The sequence below is a fragment of the Lissotriton helveticus genome, chromosome 1_1 (assembly GCF_964261635.1).
Source record: "Lissotriton helveticus chromosome 1_1, aLisHel1.1, whole genome shotgun sequence".
In the NCBI taxonomy this organism is placed as follows: domain Eukaryota; kingdom Metazoa; phylum Chordata; class Amphibia; order Caudata; family Salamandridae; genus Lissotriton; species Lissotriton helveticus.
In genome coordinates this window covers 124,687,700-124,708,006 of record NC_136057.1, presented here as the reverse complement: position 1 = coordinate 124,708,006, position 20,307 = coordinate 124,687,700, and the positions used below count along the sequence as shown (strand labels likewise).

The window sequence follows — 20,307 nt, the reverse complement described above, 5'->3', positions numbered from 1 at the left end:
GTGGGAGGGTGTTCCATGTCTTGGCGGCGAGGTGGGAGAAGGATCTCCCACCGGTGGTTGTTCTTCAGATGCGCGGGACGGTGGCGAGTGAGAGGTCGTTGGAGGTAAGCTGGCGGTGGGGGATGTAGAAGGAGAGCCGTCTGTTGAGGTAGGCTTGGCCAGTCTTGTGGAGTGCCTTGTGTGCGTGGGTGAGGAGCTTGAAGGATATCCTTTTGTTGACGGGGAGCCAGTGCAGGTTGCGTGCATGGTCGGTGGGTGTCGGGGCTGCCCCCAGTGCCGTTGGCCACCAGGAGTCGTCCCAGGCTGAAGGGTTGGAGCTGAGGATGAGGACCTCCGTCTTGTCTGAGTTCAGCTTCAGACGGCTGGCCTTCATCCAGTCGGCGATGGCCTTCATTCCTTTGTGGAGGTTGGCTTTGGCGGTGATGGGGTCCTTGGTGAGGGAGAGGATCAGCTGAGTGTCATCGGCATAGGATATTATGTTGTGGTCGTGCTGTCGGGCTACGTGTGCGAGCGGGGCCATGTAAATGTTGAACAGCGTCGGGCTGAGGGAGGATCCCTGGGGTATGCCACAGATGATCTCGGACGCTTTGGAATGGAATGGGGGGAGGCGGACGCTCTGGGTTCTGCTGGAGAGGAAGGAGGTGGTCCAATCCTGAGCCTTGTCTAGGATCCCTGCGGCGTGGAGGCGTGCGCGTTGTGTGCGGTGTCAGACGGTGTCGAAGGTGGCAGAGAGGTCTAGGAGGATGAGTGCTGCGGTCTCGCCACTGTCCAGCAGGGTCCTGATGTCATCGGTGGCGGTGATGCGGGCAGTCTCAGTGCTGTGGTTGCTGCGGATACCTGACTGGGAAGGGTCCAGGATTCTGTTTTCTTCAAGGAATCGGGTTAGCTGTCTGTTGATGGTTTTCTTGATGACCTTGGCCGGGAAGGGAAGCAGAGAGATGGGCCGGAAGTTCTTGAGGTCTCTTGGCTCTGCCTTAGGTTTTTTGAGTAGGGCGTTGATCTCGGCGTGTTTCCAGATCTCTGGGAAGGTCGTGGTCTCGAGGGGGAGATTGATGACGTTGTGCAGGTGGGGTGTGATGGAGCTGCTTGCTCTGTTGAAGACGTGGTGCGGGAATGGGTCTGACGGAGAGCCGGAGTAGATTGAGCGCATGGTCTTGATGGTGTCATCAATGCTCACGCTGGCCCAGGCCAGCAGGGGGTCGTGGAAAATGGTGTACGGAGGGTCTGTTGTGTTGCTGTCTGTTGGGGCTGTCTAGGTGTTGAAACTGTTGTGGATGTCTACTATCTTGCGGTGGAAGAAGGTGGCGAGGGAGTCGCACAGGGCTTGCGACGATGGGATGTCGTAGGTGTTGGTGCTGGGGTTTGAGAGTTCCTTCACGATGTTGAAGAGCTCCTTGCTATTGTGTGCATTGTTGTTGAGGCGGTCTTTGAAGGAGGTCCTCTTGGCCGCCCTGATGAGGTGGTGGTGGTTGCGGACGGCGTCCTTGTGTGCTGCGTGGCTGTCTGGAGTTTGTTCACTGTGCCATTTCTTCTCTAGTTTCCGGCCGGCTTGCTTGGAGGCTAGGAGTTCTGGGGTGAACCAGCTGGCCCTCTTGCTGGTGTCTCTGTGGGGGGGGTTCTTCAGCGGGGCTAGGGTGTTGGCGCATTCCTCGATCGAGCATCTGAGGCTGTGGGCAGCGTCGTCTGTGTTCGAGGGTTCGGTGGGTGGGCTGAGAGCAAGGTTTGCGTGTAGTTGGTCTTCGGTGATTTTGCTCTAGCAGCGGCGGGGGATCTGTTGGGTGCGGTGGTGTGTGGTGGGTTTCAGGAAGGCGAAGTGGATGCAGCGGTGGTCGGTCCAGAGGAGTTCGGTGGTGTGGCTGATGGAGACGTACGGGCTTGAGGAGAAGATGCGGTCGAGCGTGTGGCCGGTGGAGTGGGTGGGCATTGTGACAAGTTGCTTCAGTCCGAGGTTGGCGAGGTTATCGATCAGATCTATTATGGTTAAAGGATGATGTAGGACAGTGCCCTTTTTGTAAGGTCACCCCTGCAACCCCACACTTTTTTCCCAATGCTGATGGCTTTGACCTGCTAACCAGACCCCTAAGCCTGTGCTCTCTCCCAAAAACTTACATGTGAATTGGTAACCCCAGTTGGCAAGGACTTTAACTCGCTTGTATGTCACTGGAATGGGGTACCTGTGGTACCCAGGGCAGGGCCATTAAAGGGATTATTAGGGCCTGAAGCTCTGTTTGTGCCACCCTGAGTGACCCAACTAATCCGATGTTAGCAGGTCTGCCATTACAGACTGCGAAGCAGTGCAAACCTCTCAGACTCGACTTTGTTTTCCATGGCATCTTTCTTTCTCTGTCTTGGTCTATTCTACTGTCTGCCTCTATCATTTCCAGGAACTTTTCATCTCTATCTTTCCATACCTTGTTTCTGCCTCTCGCTGTGCCCCAGAATCTCTCTCTTTTTCACTGCGCCTGTGTCTGCCTCTTTTCTGCTTTTCCGCTCTCTCTCTTCCACTGATGGTGTCTGCCTCTTTCAATGCCCCAGTCTCTGCCTCTCTCTTTATCTTTCATTTATGACCGTGGAGCAGCCTGCCAGAACCAAAAACAAACCACAGCAATATTTCCTTGCAGTTAAACAGCACTCCCCTGCAACAACTTCACGTCGCACAAATGGAAACACGCTGGGGTTAGTTCCAGCAAACAAGAAGAATATCCTCTTGTCAAAATCAGGGCCTATTTATAATTCTTGGTCTGTGGATTTAGCACTTTATTTTGAAAACAATTAGGAAAGTAGCAATTTAGTGAAAATGCAATAAAAGCAGGGGGTGCAAAATCAGATTTGCTTGCCTGAAAAAGAATTATTTTTAATACCCAAAACAGCTGTGTCAAAGCTTTTCCTGTTGAGCGAAGAGAAAATAAAATGTGAATATCAATGTTTTTAAGTAGCTTTTTTTAGTCTATGCTGCCCAGCATTAGTAAAGCCTATTGGTCCAAACAGCAAGGCCTATTGTCTGTGCCAATGCTTGTTTTATTGGGCTCTGGGTCCGCGGATCTCCACCGATTCACACTGGTGGATCCTCCTGCGGCAAAAATACAATGTTTTTGGGCAATTTCCTTCCCAAGAGGGGTCCGCCACAGACTCCTACATAAGTCCCATGGGGTCAGGATACACCTATCCTGATCCCTCGTATCCTATTTACACTTTATTGCTCAACCCCGAAACCCATGTCCCAATTCACAAAATGGCGGCTGCAACTTTTTGCTACGGTTCCAGCCAGACCATCACAGCATTGCTGTTGGCGCGTGGATCCGCTCTCAATATATACATAAATCTTTTTCCTTAAAGAACTCCAAAACTACTCAACAGATTTACACCGAAAAACAAAGAGCACTTTCTGGCCAAGATCTAGATTTCTGCCAAACGTGGTGTAATTCCGTTCAGCGGATTGGGCTGTAGTCCTGTCGAAAATCCTGTGGGAATTTGCATGGGGAAATCGTGTTTTGGGAACGCCCACTCCCCTTTTTCTTGGCCCCTGCTTGACGAATCACCCCAAACCTATCTCTCTCTTTCTCTCACTCTTACTTGGGTGTTGAAATAAGGTAAAAAGGAACAAAAAACAAACCTGAAGTTCACCAGGTATAATTTACTGATCTAACCATTACATGTGCCCCCATCATACTCTGCTTATGCCCCCACATATTACATCAATCATGATATGTTAAATTACATCATTGATGAGATCACTTTTGACCTCTCAAACAGCATTACTAATGACATCACTGATGACATCATAGTCATATGCAGCATAACGTTACTCAATGTACATGTGGAAATCAATAGCATGAAAATAGTGTAAGCCCAAGAGACAAGTGTATATGTGCATTTTAAAAACTATATTGTGCATGCTTTTCAAATCGCTAAAGTTCCGATGGAAGAATTACTCCATGTTGAAATAGGTAACAGCTGAGTGCACCTCACGTGGGTGACAGAGGTATATTTGAAAGTAGGCTGTGGCTTTAAGCCCATTCAAAAGAAAATCTGTGAAAAAGGCCAAAGTAGCTGTTGACAATTCATTAACACTCTGGATTTCTGGCCCAAGTTAAGTAGTTGTGATACAGTGGTCCAGAGACATTTTATAAGCTGTGCATATTTATTTGTAGAACTTAACTAAAGATTTTCAGGCATTACAGATTATTGAATAATATAACATGTAGGGGTGTCCGACTTAGAGGTGGTTAATCTCATTCTAGTGCTGTAGGCATGACTCTAAGGTTGCAGCTGTGATGCCGATCTCCAGGATGTGTGCAGTGTATTTGACTAATCTTCTTAGCATTGAGCCCATGGAGCTCTACAGAAGCAAACGTATACTTGTCAACCTCTGGACTTAAAATCTGGATCAATCCGAAGTCTTTAAGTTGATAATAGAAAATTGTCAAGCATGTTGAATTACTTAAAGTCAACACACTCAATAAGACAGTGTCAGAATGTCTGTATGGTGCATTAATATTGTCAGTTGTGATGTACTATATGAGGTCATAAGCAATGCATGTCGGGGGCTCAAGTTCTAGTTTGGGTTATAGTTGGTAAAATATTAGTGTTTTGGTTATTTAACATTAGTTTATGTAGCATTTCAACACCTAACTATAATGTTATTTTTAACCTTAAGTCAAACGGGACTTAAGTTATTAGTGATACGAAAACACTCTTCCTATGGAAACTCTGACCTAACTATAACTACTGCCACTGCGCTGTGTGTGTGCAGACTCGTAACTCGTATTTACTCAACTCCCCACAGAAGAGGTCCAAGCCAGTACTCCTGGATTCCTAATTAGGTCGAGACCTGCCAATGCGCAAGCATTGTAGCTCGACATATAGAGGTGGATCAGGAAAGCTGACCAAGGGGCTTTGGCAGGCGGATTACGCAGAGTGCATGTGCCCATGCACGAGCTTGCCATTTGCTCCCCGAGCCGCCTCGCATCATCGCATCAGACCCGCCACAGCAATGCCGAGAGCTTCAGATCTCAAAGGAATGCTCTCCCCCACCCCCTCTGCGCAATGCCACTCCGAAGACTTTTTTTTTACACCCTATATGCTCGAGCCTTGGCATCAGCCCCCTGCTCCAGACTTCAAAGGGATCCGCTCCCCCGCCCCCTGCTTCACACTACAAAGGAATACGCCCCCCGCCCCCACAATGGTGAGAGCATTTCCTGGCCGCTTTTAATTTCATTTTGCGGCCGCTTTTTTCACTAAGAGAGTTTACGAGTGCCATCGTTGTTTCTATAAAACTCTCTTATGTGAGCACTCAGTACCAGCGAATGGGAGGAAAGCATGCTGTCTCACCACCCATTGCCAAATACCCTTAGTAACTACCCGCGTCCCACACTAAATGCCTCACTTGTTTTTTTTACTGCAGAGTGGTCCAAGTGGAGCCACACTTTGGTTTTATTGGTGTTGTAGGTGAATTTCTTTGTGAATGCTGCTGTGCTAATAAAGAAAGACGAGCCTAATCCTCGTCTGTGTCCTTCATAGAACTGAAAAGTGTCCTGGAAAGCTAGGACATCACCTACAATAATACAGCGACTCATTGAGAGTCATGGAGCAGGGCTCGGTAATAGAGGTACAGGCATTCTTGGAGAAATAGGTTCCGAAATACAGAGGTCAGCTCGTGGAGACTGCTTGCTTGCTGCAGTTCTGACACAAGAGTGTCTGTTTTGCATAAAGAATCGCTAGTTTTGCAAAAACTCTCATGGTGACCGGTTTCCTCGGTTTGGTTTTGTCATGCCTACAGGGATCTCGGTTAATCGGACTGCTTGTTTGTCTGTGTTCCGCACTGTTGTAGAATCCTGTCATGCGCCGGGTTTATCGTTTCTCTTAGGCATGGCTACAAATTTCAAATTGCGTACCCTATCCTGATTTGTTCTTAAATTCTATAATTTCCCGATGTAAGGGTTTTGAAATGGGCCGTGTTTTGCACTGCGTATTTGAGGTGCCGATGTTGCGCCCACCCCGCACAGGCCTCTGACATGTCATGTTATGGTCCTGAAAACGCACATTTGTGTGGACAAAGGCCACGGCAGGCAACAAGCACAGCTGTAATAACAGAGGTGGCCTCGTTTGCCTGACCCTGCTACGGCCATCTCCCTTACCCATGAAAGGTATGTTATACATCACTTTTAAATTGTAGGGCCTAAAACGACTTTCTTTTTTAGCTTTTGACAGATGCTGTCATTGATATTTTCCATTTGTAAGAGACGAAAAACGAGACAGCTAAATCATTTCAGCAGAGAAAAAACAGATACTGTGACAACTTTAGGAACGGATTATGAACGTATTTTCTGTGCAAAGTGAAGGACATGCCTGTCCATCCCAGCGAAGCCCTTCCATCCCCCCTCTCACCACTCTGTCCCCTCCCACCACTCTCACCACTATCCCCTCTCACCACTTTCCCCTCTCTCCCCTCCTCTCGCCCCTCTCTCCCCTCCTCTCTCCCCTCTCTCCTCTCTCCTCCTCACTCCCCTCCCTCTCCCCTCTCTTCTCCTCTCTAGCTCTCCCCTCTCCTCACTCTACCCTCTTCTCACTATCCCCCTCTCCTCACTATCCTCACTCCCCCCACTCTCTCCTCTCTCACCACTCTATCCTTTCTCATCACTCCCCCCTCTGACCACTCTTCCATCTCTCACCACTCTCCCCTCCCTCTCTCACCTCCCTCTCACTTCAATCTCCCCTCTCCTCACTATCCTCACTCTCCCCACTCTCTCCTCTCACACCACTCATTCCTCTCTCACCACTCTCTCCTCTCTTACCACTCTTCCCTCTCCTCACTCTCCACTCCCTCTCTCACCTCTCTCCCCTCTCACAACTCTCCCCTCTAACCACTCTCCCCTCTCCTCACTATCCTCACTCCCCCTCTGTCTCCTCTCTCGTCACTCTATCCTCTCTCATCACTCTCCTCCCTCACCCCTTTCACCACTCTCCCCTTTCACCACTCTCCTCTCTCTCCTCAGTATTCTCCTCTCTACCTCCCCCCTCTCTCCTCACTCTCCCCTCTTTCTCCTCTACCCTCCCTCTCTACCCTCCCCTCTCTCCCCTCCCCTCTTCCCTGTTCCCTCTCTCCTCACTCTCCCCTCCTCACTCCCTCTCCCCTCGCTCTCTCCAGTCCCTCTATCCTCACTCTCCCCTCACTCTTCCCTCTCCCCTCTTTTCACTCTCCCCTCTCCTCACTCTCCCTTCTCCTCACTCTCCCCTCTCCTCACTCTCCAATCCCTCTCTCCCCTCCCTCTCTTTCCCATCTCTCCTCACTCCCCTCTCTCCTCACTCCCATCTCTCACCACTCTCCCCTCCCTCTCTCACCTCCCTCTCACTTCAATCTCCCCTCTCCTCACTATCCTCACTCTCCCGACTCTCTCCTCTCACACCACTCTCTCCTCTCTGTTATGTTATGTTATGTTAAATGATTTCTAGAGCGCACAGCTGCCCCAGCAAAGGGGCGTCCCGGTGCTGTCAGACCTAAATCCCAAACCTTTTCCAGAGAGAGCTGCACGGGTGTGACAGTCAAGTCCTATACAGATGAGAACAGAAAAGTTTTAATAGCCTTCCGAAAGGCCAGCAGGTCATCCATGACCCGGAGGTGTAATGGCAAGGAATTCCACAATTTAGCAGCTAAGTACCTAAACGAGGATCCGCCAGCCCTAACACGAGTAAAGCGTGGCACATTCGCCAAGTGCTGTCCGCAGGAGCGCAGTGTTCGATGTGGCACATATGGACTCAGCAGACCACAGAGTGGCTTAGGGCTATTGGACTTCACGATTTTGAACGACAGGCAAAGGGTTTTAAACTGAATTCGCCTGTCGACCCGAAGCCAATGAAGTCCTTGAATCGTAGCCGCAACTGAGCAGTGGCGAGGGAGACCCACTAGCGCTCTGGCAGCAGAGTTCTGAACTCGTTGCAGTCGCTGAATCTCTGCTTTGTTTGCTCCTAGAAGCAAGGAGCTAGCGTAGTCCAGGCGAGATAGTATTGTGGACTGCACAATAAGTTACCGTACTGCCGGATCGAAGAATTTCAGAAGCGGTTTAAGGCCCCTAAGTAGGCCAACACAGGTGGCCGCAACTCTCTTAGTATGGGTCTGGAAGCTAAGAGTGGAATCCATCCAGACCCCAAGATTTTTTACCGCCGATTTAGGCGATGGCATAGGGCCAAGGGAAGCTGGCCACCAGTCCTCGTTCCAAAGAGTGGCATTCTTTCCGACCACCAAAACCTTGGTCTTACTCGCGTTGAGCTGTAGACAATTCTCTGTCATCCATTGTGCCACAGCTGTCATCCCCTCTCTGAATCTGGTGGCTGCTCCCGATGATCCCTCAGCTAAGGTGATAACCAGCTGGGTATCGTCCGCATAGGACACCATCGTTAGATCCCATCTTTTAGCAACAGCAGCCAAAGGCTGTACATACAGATTGAACAGAGAGGGGGTTAATGCTGAGCCCTGTGGAACCCCCTGTCCGATGGAGTGGGATTGTGACAGAAACGGAGGACCGAAACTCGAAAAGATCTGTCAGTTAAGAAAGACCTAAACCACTCCAGCGCTCTCCCAGTCACTCCTGCTGCCTCCAGACGATAGAGAAGGATGGCGTGTGATACCGCATCAAAGGCAGCACTGAGGTCCAACAGGATCAGCGCTGCACTTTGACCGGCAAGCAAAGCCGCCTGCAGATGTTCAGTGGTAGCAAGCAGGGCGGTTTCCGTACTATTGCCTGGTCGAAAACCATTCTGGGATGGGTCCAGGAAGTTGTTAGAGTTCAGGAATTGGGATAGGATGTTATTAACATGGGCTTCGGCTATCTTTGCCACCCAAGGGAGGAGGGAGATTGGTCTGAAATTCTCAGGTTTTGAGGGGTCTAGCGTAGGCTTTTTAATAATAGGAGACACCCAGGCCTCCTTCCAAGCAGCTGGCACAATAGCCCTTGTGAAGGAAAGGTTCAAAATTTGACAGATCGACCGCTGGAGCAGTGACAAGGAGTCCATAAATTGAGGTGGCCTCATAGGATCAACCGGAGAACCAGATTTTATTTTGCCACTCAGTCGAATCAGGTCCTTCTCCGAAATAGCCGGGATATCAGATAGCATAGGGCACGACTCATCTCTCACCACTAAGGGGATGATATTGGGGACCACGTGAGGAAAGGATTGGTAGATTTTGTGGACCTTTGCCACAAAGTAGGTAGCGAGCTCTTCACAATATTGTGAGGATACAACACTAGATGAAGTATCTTTGCTACTCCTGAGCTCCTTAAAAATTTTGAATATACATTTGGTCGGATTAGAGCTCAGCTGTATTTCGTTAGCGTAATAGGCTGCACGGGCAGCGTTGACCACTTTATGATAGATCTTGATTTTAGACATGTATATTCTTTTACCTTCTTCTGCATAATCCCTTCTCCACTCACGTTCTGCTTTTTTACACGTCTTTCTCAGTAATCTTAAGGATTCATTATACCATGGGCTGGAATTTAGGATGCGTCCTTTGGTCCATTTGGCCGGAATCAGAGAGTCTAAGCCCTTTAGTAACCAGTCACAGAACATGGAATATGCTGATTCAGGGTCAGTTATTTCTTCTAATGGGTTTGACTCAAGAAATGCATGGAACTCGCTCAGTCTGAGCTTATGCCATGGGCGTCTCAAAACCCTAGCCTCGCTATCACGCTTAAGTGGATCAGCAACAAGTAACCTGATCTCAATCAAAAAGTGGTCGGTCCAGCCCATAGGCTTAGGCATCGCCAGACTCAAGTCAGAGATGTTGGAAAAGACCGGGTCTAAGGTATGTCTCGCACTATGAGTAGCGCCGAGTACCAATTGTTCTAGCTGTAATGCACCTAGATCCTCAACCAGGGTGCGTGTAGGAGTGTTATCCTGCAACACATCAAAATGAAGGTTGAGATCACCCAGGATGGTGAAATTGGCAGACCCCATAACCAAGTCACCCACAGTGTCTAATAGAGACTCAATAAACTTAGCAGCCGGCCCCGGGGGGCGATAAATAAACAGTCCAGACAAGGCAAAATGTGCACTGATGGCTGCCTTAAAACGGGCGCTTTCACAGTCCCTAATGTTCTCCTTTATAAAAGTACAAAGATACTGGGACTTGTGAATTATAGCAATACCCCCACCCCTGGAGTCTCTGTTAATAGCATTAATCGAGTATCCCTTAGGGAGAGTGAGGTTAAACACCGCTGTCATGTCATCTTTAAGCCATGTTTCGCAAACGAATAAAATATCCGGAGTCTCCTCGAGAATAACATCATAAATTTCCATATGATGCTTCACACGTGATCTCACATTTAGTTGGAATATTTTAAAGTGCACTAGATGGGTAGTTTTCGTTCCCCCTTGAGCAAGCTTTGGGGCTAGGGTACGAAACTTACATACAGAGCATGACAGTTCAGTCTCCCCTAACTGTGAGGTGCATTTACTACAATCTCGGGCATCAGTGTTTAATGACAGCAAGGCATCTCTCCCATAGCGAAGGGGGGCATTGTGTTTAGGACCAGCAGTTATGGCGAGTGGCGACGTCCTGGCGCGGATGGGCGCAGGCGGGCTTGCCTTTGGCGCGCCTTCGGCGCGCCCGCTGCGCGGACGAATCATGCATGACATTTATGGAGCAGGAAGGGGGCGGAGCTTCCAACCAGCTCGTCGTCACCTCAGAGATCTTCCCCCAATGACGTCTTGGCCCTGCCTCAGTCCCGCGGCAGCCCCAAATCGGCTGCGAGGGCACAAGGTCAGAGGCGGAGACAGGTTTAAAATCCTGTCATGTAAACACAAAACAGGAGCCCATTTTGTAGCAGACTAACACTGTAGGGGCTTGAAGTAGAGGCAACAAGTAAGTGCCGTGCAATTTGCAGTATTAAAACAAGTTAAAAAATAGAAATATAGGAGACCTATTTCCCGGCTGTGCCTCAGGAAAATTATGAGCAGCTCTCACCACTCTCTCCTCTCTTACCACTCTTCCCTCTCCTCACTCTCCACTCGCTCTCTCACCTCCCTCTCTCCTCACTCTCCCCTCTCACAACTCTCCCCTCTCACAACTCTCCCCTCTAACCACTCTCCCCTCCCTCTCTCCCCTCTTTTCACTCTCCCCTCTCCTCACTCTCCCTTCTCCTCACTCTCCCCTCTCCTCACTCTCCAATCCCTCTCTCCCCTCCCTCTTTCCCATCTCTCCTCACTCCCCTCTCTTCCCTTCATCTCCCCTCTCCCCACTCTATCTATCTATTGCTCTCACTCTATCCATCGCCTCACTCTATCGCATCACCACAGCATCACTCAGCACCACCACAGCATCACTCAGGGGCACCACAACATCACTATGCGCCACCACAGCATCACTGAATGCCACGGCATCACTCGTCGCCACCAGAACATCAATCAGCGCCACCACAGCATCAATCTGTGCAACCATTCAACAATAACTGGTTCAAATATGTTCTCTCAATGTTTCAAGCTTTATTACAAATGTCACAAAAAGATGTTAATATTTCACTTCTGTTCTTGGATTTTCGTCACAATAAAATACACTGAACATAATCTTCATAAGTTATTTACAAAAGTTTAAGCTATTGCCATTATAAATTACAATAACTTTTATTTAAGTATTAATTAATAAAAAAAATTAAAAGCCATTGTTATTTCTAATATCACTACATGTAAGTCACGTAGATACAACACATATTGCATTACAAATGCTATAGGTGTCACATTTGCAAAAATTATAACTATTGGCATTGTAAATGACAAAGCTATTAATTTCGCTATTTTTAAACCCAACACATAAATAAAAAAAATTGTCATTTACAAGACCAATAGCTCAAACTTTCCTAATGCGAGACCTATTGCATTGCAAATGCTTGTTTTTGTTAAGCAAGTGTCTAAGTGCTGCGTTGTGGCTTAACAACAAGCCTTTGTCCACCTCAAGTGAACTGCCCTAATCTCCATAGATCTGCATCTTTTGGTCCGCAATAGACAATCAATACTCATTGCTTTCTCCTTTTCTTATAATCAATCACAATCATTTTTAGGATGCATTTTTTGTGCACCAATGCACCATACTAAAAACAGGTTCATTATAATCCTCTTTGTTCATTCATACAGTGTTTAGAGCTTTACATTCATTTTCATGGTATTCGGTATCAGCTTTGGTTCTGTCATTAGTTAACATAGAAATGGGACTTAAACTCGACCTGTCACAAATGTATAATTAAATTATCGTTTCTATAGCATGCAGCAATTTGTTACTACTTTGTAAATGCATGTGGGTTCATCAGATGATGTCATTCTTTTGTGGTGGATCATAATGAGTCCAAGCAATAGAGCCTGGTTCTTAGCAGCTTAACAAACTAGAGAGGAGGGGGTGAAATGAGAACTATGGCAGGCAAGTATCACAATGTATTATTCGATGCTCTGTTCCATTGCAGATGAGTAGAACCCTATCTATGAATATATCGCTTGGGACTCGAAAGTGAGGGTATAATTATACAATGCAAGTCATTGCGGTAATACCAGAGCGAGAACCCCTGTGGGCATATGATTTCCTACAATCACATATTGGTCCACGTGTACACCGCATTCATACTGGATCAGATCCTCTGATATATTCAATTTCACAGACCCGGTGGGCTCTATTCCCAAAAGCAGGCATTGCTCAATTAATTAGGAGTTTGTATAGTGCAGCTCTTCACCCCTGAGGGTCTGAAGGCACTGAGCGGAGGGGGGGGCTTCTAATCCTCAGGGCGTGGAGGTTCCGTTGAAAAGCCGGGTCCTGAAGTCCTTCCTGAATTGGAGCAGCGACAGGGATTGCCTGAGGTAGGAGAAGGTGGGTACATGTAATGTGAGGCAGTGGTTCAGGTATGCTGGTCCTATGACGTGGAGAGCTTTGTAGGCATGTGTGAGGAGCTTGAAGGGGATTCTCTTGATGATTGGTAGCTAGTGGCGTTGTCTGAGGTGCTGATATGTGGCTGCAGCAGGGGATGTCTAGGACCAGTCTGGCTGTGGTGTTTTGGACGTTCTGTAGTTTCGTGAGCTGTTTCTAAGTGACGCCTACGTACAGTGCGTTGCCGTAGTCAAGTCTGTTGGTGAGGAGTGCATGTGTGACCGTCTTTCTAGGTTCTGTGGGGATCCATCTGAATGTCTTTTGAAGCAGGATGAGGAGGATACAGCGTTGATAAGCTGGTTCGTTGTGAGCGAGGAATCGAGTATGATGCCGTGGTTGTGTACACAGTCTGTAGGAGTGGGAGGGGTTCCTAGTGCGACGGACCACCAGGAGTCGTCCCAGGCTGAGGGGGCGGGTCACAGGATGAGTACTTCGGTCTTGTCTGAGTTGAGCTTGAGGCAGCTGTCTTTCATCAAGGTAGCAACGACCTTCGTTCCGCTATGAAAGTTGAATCAGGCGGCTGTAGGTTCATTGGTGAGGGAGAGGATCAGGTGGATGTTGTTGGCTTAGGAGACGATGTTGAGTCTGTGGTTTCTGACAATGGCCGAGGGGGTGTGGGGGGGCATGTAGACATTGAAGAGCGTGGGGCTCAGGGAGGAGCCCTGGGGCATTCCACGGCTGATCTTTGTAGGTTCTGAGAGGAGCAGGATAGTCTGTGCTCGGCCGGTCGGGAAGGAGTGGATCCAGTCCAGTGCCTTGTCTTTGATACCAGACTGTTCAAATTGGGCGCAGGGTCAAGACGAATTTGCATATGGCTTGGTCCAAACTGGAATGGCATGGTGAGCAAAAAACTATGGATTTAGGCCCAGATCTCTGAACTGGGGTGAATGTATGACATTATTCTGGATTCTGTCCATCAATTGTTCTTTTTGCATTTGTCCCCCTGAGTGGAATGGTTATGCCCAGACGTGGGTGCCGGCTCTCCATGCCACTGGAGTCAAGCTATCCTGGCTGATGAGGGGTGAAACACCGAAACCAGTCCTAGGATGCTTGTTACCAGTCCTAGGATGCTTGTTTCCAGTCCAGGGAGGACCTGACCTGGCAGTTCGGACTTGGCTGTTCCCATTGGGCGCAGGGTCAAGGCTGATTTGCATATGGCTGGGTCCAAACTGGAATCGCATGGTGAGCAAAAAAACGATGGATTTAGGCCCAGATCTCTGAAATGGGGTGAATGTATGACATTTTTCTGCATTCTGTCCATCAATTGTTCTTTCTGCATTTTTCGTGGATACCAGCGTCCTGAAATCTTGTGATTAGGTGCGGTGGGAGATGTTGTCGAAGGTGGCCGAGTCGTCCAGTAGGATGAGCGTGGCGGTTTTGCCCCAGTCGAGGAGGGAGGGGATGTCGTCCATGGCGCCGAGGAGTCCGGGATCGGTGCTATAATTGCTTTGGAAGCTGGATTGGGATTTGTTCAGGACATAGTTCGCTTCAATGAACATGGAGAGTTGGGCATTGATGGCCTTTTCGATGACCTTGGCAAGGGGGGGACTAGGGAGATAGGTCTGAGGTACTTAAGGTCTGTCGGGTCGGCAGACATCTTCTTCAGCAGGGGTTGATCGTGGCGTGTTTTCAGGCGGCAGGGAAGGTGGCAGTTTTGATGGAGCAGTTTATGGTGCTGCCGCTGCTCAATGGAAGATGTGATACGGGCAAGGATCCGGTGGGGCTCTGGAGTGGATGCTCTTTATGGTCTTGAGTGTGTCATCTGTGATGAGTGGAGTCCAGTTGAGCACGATATGTTGAGGTAAGGCATTGTTGTGTGCGGTGGTGGCAGGCATTGTAGCAGGGTCTTGGGTGTCAAAGCTGTCGTAGTTCTGCCTTATCTTGTGGTGAAATAATTTGCTGAGTATGTTGCTGAGGTCTTAGGGAGGGTGAGACGTCTGTGGTCTCGCTGTTGGGCCTAGCTAACTCCTTAACGATGGCAAAGACTTCTGTGCTTTTGTGTGCGTTTGATTCTGTCTTTGATGGCCGTTTTTGTTTGTGGTTTTAAGGAGAAGGTGGTGTGCGTTGACAGCGGTTTTGAAGGTTGCTTGGGTTTCTGGGATTTTGTTGTTTTTCTATCTCTTCTTGAGTTGTCTGCTGGTACGTTTGGACTTGTGGAGGGCTGAAGTTAACCAGATGGCTTTCTTGAAGTTTTGCCTGCCTGGTGTCTTCTTGAGGGGTGCTGGTGTGTCAGCTCAGTTGGAGATCCATTGGTGACGGTTGTGTGCTGCAGTGTTGGCGTCTGCTAGTGGTGCGGTCATGCTGAGAAAGTTGACGAGAAGTTCTTCGGTGGCCTTGTTCCAGCTACAACAGATGGGTCATTGGGGGGGGAGAGGGGGATGGTGAACGGTGGGAATGGCTAAGTGCACACAGTGCGGGTTGGTCCAGAGGAGTTCGGTGGTGTGGCTGTAGGTGAAGGTCTAGCGTGTGTCTGGCTGTATGGGTCGATGTGGTGACTAGCTACTTGAGTCCGATATTGGCGAGGTTCTCCAGTAGGGTGTCGGTATTTTGGTCACTGGGATTGTCCAAGTGGAAGTTGAGGTCTCCGAGTAGGATGTAATCGGTGGATGCTAGAGCCTGGGGTGCGATGATGTCTTCGATGGCATCATTGAACGGTGGGGGCCGGGGGTCCTGTAGATTTGGGAGCCATGGAGGGTGGTGTTGGAGTTGCTCTGGATCTGGAAGGGGAGGTGTTCCATGGTAGTCGTTGAGTCATTCGAGTAAGTGGTCAGTTGGTGGGTGTTCTTGGGGATGATGGCTTTGCCTTCTCCTGGTCGGTCGACGCTGTATTTGTGGGTGATTTTGTAGCCACAGGGGATCCTTATCACTTGTTCGTCATTCTTGTTGTCCTTAAGTTCAGCTCTTATTTTCAAGTGCAACAAATGCGAGGTTAGAGAACTCCATCGAACTGTAGACTTAGAACTGTAACAAAAAAAAACAAGTTAGCAGGCCTTTTCCATCTATGAACTCATGATCTGGAACAACATCCCTGTATCAATCAGGACCGCCCGACATTGCTCCTATTTAGGAAAGCGTTGAGGACTCCCCTCTTTGAAAATAATGTATGCTCATCATTGGCTCTAGCTTCAGGCTAGGTTTGCAGTATAGAAATTACATATACATGCATACATAAAGCTGGCCTAGCCTACACTAATGCTTGAATACTTTTGAAAAACTCTTGTGAAAATATTCATGGGAGAGTTGAGAATGGTTATCACACCAGAGCACCCCTGGCATCCAGTTAAGATTTTATCAAGAGTAACAAGTCCACCTTTTCAGCCACTACGTCACTGCAAGCCTTAATGTAGATAGTTGTCTACCTAGTAGCAGTCACTTCCTCAAACACTCAGCAAACTACATGACCCATTAGTAGATGAACAGTTCCTGCAAGTTTACAAAGACAAAGATAAATATGCATCCAGTGTTAAACATGCACTCATGCTCTACATTATCAGAATTGAAAATGTATGAAAAATAAGACCGTTTTTTGCACTGGCACAGTTTGGCATACTCGGTTTTCTACTCGTGCGGAGCCTAGGGGTTGGCGGAATTTGCATAGTCGTGTTACGCAAAGCTCAGCATAGAAAATTTCTGTGAGCACACAGAATTCTGCAAACACGCGGAATTGCTTCTTCCGCTCGTTCACAATGCTTTTTTCCTGTTTGCATGCCCGGGGGGGAAATATCTTGTGAACACACATTTTGAAAACGTGAACAAGCAAAAAATTCTACGAAGCCGCGGATCGTGGAGGTTTTGGCAATCCCACTTTCTCCGCAGAATGTGAAATTACCCAAATTCCACAAATTCCGCAAGTGGAACTGAATTTACCGCCCAGGCCTAGCGGAGACACCACATAGAAATACCACAGGCTGAGTCCACGTGTGATAAAGATGCAACCATGGCTTTTCTACCCAACATACCTCTAGTAGATATTCGTAAAGCAGAAACAGGTGGTTCTGTGCATCCTTTCATAACATTTTTCTCTGGTGACATCAACATATTCGGTCGTTGAGGTATGTGGGTCCGATGTTGTTGAGGGATTTGTAGGCGCGGGCGAGGAGTTTGAAGGTGATACTCTTCTCAACGGGGATCAAGTGGATGCTTCGTAGGTGTTGGGTCATATGTTTGTGGCGTGGTGTCCCTAGAATGAGCCTGGCTGCGGAGTTCTGGACCTTACCGATTCTTTTAATTTATGGCACAGCCTGTGATGTGCCACAGCTTGCTGCAAATGGAAAATGTTACTCACTTGCAAATACTATCTGCTTGTCATGTTGCAGGCTCACATGCATCACCCACGTGCTGTATGGTTGGAAAGTATATAGGTTGCTCAGATTAAGCAGTTTATTTTTTTTATTTTACACATATAAGCAGTTGTACTCCGATGGAGAAAACAACACAAGGATTTTAATTTGAGTATGCCCGCTGATGCATTATGCCATTCTGGTATGGGATTACGAGTCGTTTTCCAGATCAAAACTCAATCTTAAAATAATTATTTTTAGTAGTCAGAACCCAACCCATGAGAGGTCAACATATGTGAACGGTAGAACTACAAGCAGCAAATGATTGTTTACAGGTAGTAACATTTTCCTTCCTTCCTAGATATTACTGTTCACCTTTCTCATATTATAACCGTGCATTTCTTTCAAGAAAAATTTCCCATGTATAATTCTCAGTGTTCATTTCATTCTGCAGCACAGCAGTCGCAGACAGAAAGTATGAATGGGAAAGAAAAACGTAAAGCTTCTGGAGGAAGGAAGAATTTTGCTTATAAAATAAATGAAGGAAAACACCAAGGAATACAGAGCAGGGAGAATTTTAACAATAAAACACTACTTGCAAGGCAGAAAAGAATAGACACCAGCCTACGAGCTTATGCCTGTGCTGAGTGTAAGAAGACATTTACTGGAAAGACGCATCTTTTACTGCATGAACAAACACACACAGATCGGTATCCCTACACTGAGCATGAAATGAGGTTTACTGATAAGGCAACACATGAAAAAACTCACAAAGGAGAGAGGCCCTTTCACTGCAATATCTGTGAGAAAAGTTTTACTAAGAAGGGACATCTTCTACAACATCAAAGCGTACACACAGGAGAGAAGCCTTATCACTGCACTGTGTGTTCCAAACCCTTTTCTCAGAAGGCAAACCTTGTACTGCATCAAAGAACACACATCGGGGAAAGGCCTCATCACTGCACTGTGTGTTCCAAGAGGTTTTCTCGGAAGGCGACCCTTGTACGGCATCAAAGAACTCACACAGGAGAGAGGCCTTATCACTGCACTGTGTGTTCCAAACCCTTTTCTCGGAAGGCACACCTTGTACTGCATCGAAGAACACACACCGGAGAGAGGCCTTATCACTGCACTGTGTGTTCCAAACCCTTTTCTCAGAAGGCACACCTTGTACTGCATCGAAGAACACACACTGGAGAGAGGCCTTATCACTGCACTGTGTGTTCCAAGAGGTTTTCTCAGAAGGAGACCCTTGTACGCCATCAAAGCATACACACAGGAGAGAGGCCTTATAACTGCACTGTGTGTAAGTAGAGATCCCTTGTAGGCATCAAAGCGTATACACAGACCAGAGGCTTTATCACTGCACTGTGTGTAGCAAGAGCTTTAATCTTAAGGCAAGCCTTGTACGCCATCAAAGAACACAGACGACGGCCATGATGCCGTACAGGATATGGAAACTGCTGTAAACGAAAGGTGGTGCTCAGCAACCTCAAGTAACACATACAAGATGGAAGCCTCCTCAAAGCACTGCCAAAAAACCTTCATTTAAAAAAAAATGTGATCTTTTACATCATCTAAGAATCTACAGCTGAAGTTAGACCTCCTATGACATCTAACGATCCTTCCGGGCTGAGATCCTCCCTTTCCTCTGAACGTCAGAAGAGCTTTGAGTTAAAGGACAAACTCTAACGTTCGCAGCGTCTCCAAACAGAATGTAGGTTCTTCAAAGTCACTAACTTCACCAAGCAACGAACTTCACAGAGGCTGCTTCACCGCGAATTAAACCTGTCAGACTCTCATGAAATGTGGCAGTGTTGAGGACCTGTTACCAAGTGTGGATCATAAACTATCCTGATAGACATAACTTCTGGGATTCAACAAGAAATTATTGAAAGACCTGAGCACATGGGAAAAAGAAACTAGGAGAAGAAATAGGAATCAATAACCACTTGAGGGCAAAAAATATAAACTCCTTTCATCACTAAAGCAGGAACTTCTACTCGCTATCAGTATCTTCAGACCGGCTGTGTAAATATTCTGTACAACCCATCCAGGCTGAGAGATCAAAAGAGGATTCATGGCTCTCCAGATTCTAACAACATACAAAGGAGGCACCAACCATATCATTCTGCAGTTTCAACTGCCGAGACTGTGACACATTTCACAATGTTTTGAGATGGTTTATTCTGGTGAGAATTTTCTTTTTTTTTGATATTCAATTTTATTATCATTTTGAAAAGAAAAAAAAAAGACAGCATACATCTTACACAGTAAAGCCAATTCCATCTCCAACAGACAGTAATAAACCCCACTGTTAGGGTAGGAGTATTTATGCAAGCCACCCAAGCTGCAAAGCAGCACCCCGTTACATGGGGCAGCCAAAGCTGGCAATTTAAAACAGTAGGTTCAGCCATTTGGCACCGCGTGGGACAACCATGTTCCTTCTGGGCCACGCACTATTTCCACTCCCTGGTGCCACTTTTGCAGGGTAGGGGGTTGGGCTGGGCCCAGGCCGCTGCAATATCTAATTTAGCCACAGCGACCGCAGTTCCCAGAGAATGTTTGATCGCTCTAGAGCCGTCCAAACCTTCAATACACCCAGGAGAAGACGTAAGGGATCGTGTGGAACCTGGCGACCCAAGGTCTGTGTGAGCTCAGATTCCACCTCGGACCAAAAGGGGTAAAGGCCTGGGCAAAGCCAGACCATGTGGTAGAAGTCGGCTCGAGTTTGGTCGCTATTTTGGTGAGAATTAAATACCCAAAAACTAACGTTTACATATATTACAAAACAAAGCAGATTGTCTGGTGAAGATACTGTAAGGAGTATTTCATTGCATGCTGTGATGTGTTTTGTGAGGTCAGTTGTGTCCTTTTCTAGTGTGAGGGGTGAGATTAACAACTAGACAAAGGACACTGCTGCCGTGAGCTGTTTGCCAAGAATGTCTTATTTTACGCAATAAAACTTTGCTAATAAACCAATCTGCCTGCCTGTTTCATTTGGTGATGAGACTGGAGATACTTCAAACTCATCAGTACGTTCAGAGTGTCTGTTTTCTATTTTGGTGATTAGTCTGTCCCGGAAGAGGGTGGGGAGGAGATTATGCTCCTCTGCAGCCCTCC

The 20,307-nt window shown here is 47.6% G+C and overlaps 1 protein-coding gene across 1 annotated transcript in view; it reads left to right on the top strand.

The window, feature by feature from the left end:
- The window catches only part of LOC144768199 (uncharacterized), a 35,531-nt gene extending 15,426 nt beyond the window's left edge, over positions 1 to 20,105 (top strand). The window contains exon 3 of the mRNA XM_078651676.1: positions 17,639 to 20,105. Coding sequence (XP_078507802.1) covers positions 17,639 to 18,498 — 860 coding nt within the window. The 3' untranslated portion in view covers positions 18,499 to 20,105. The remainder of the gene's footprint in view (positions 1 to 17,638) is intronic.
- Positions 20,106 to 20,307: the final 202 nt, after the last annotated feature.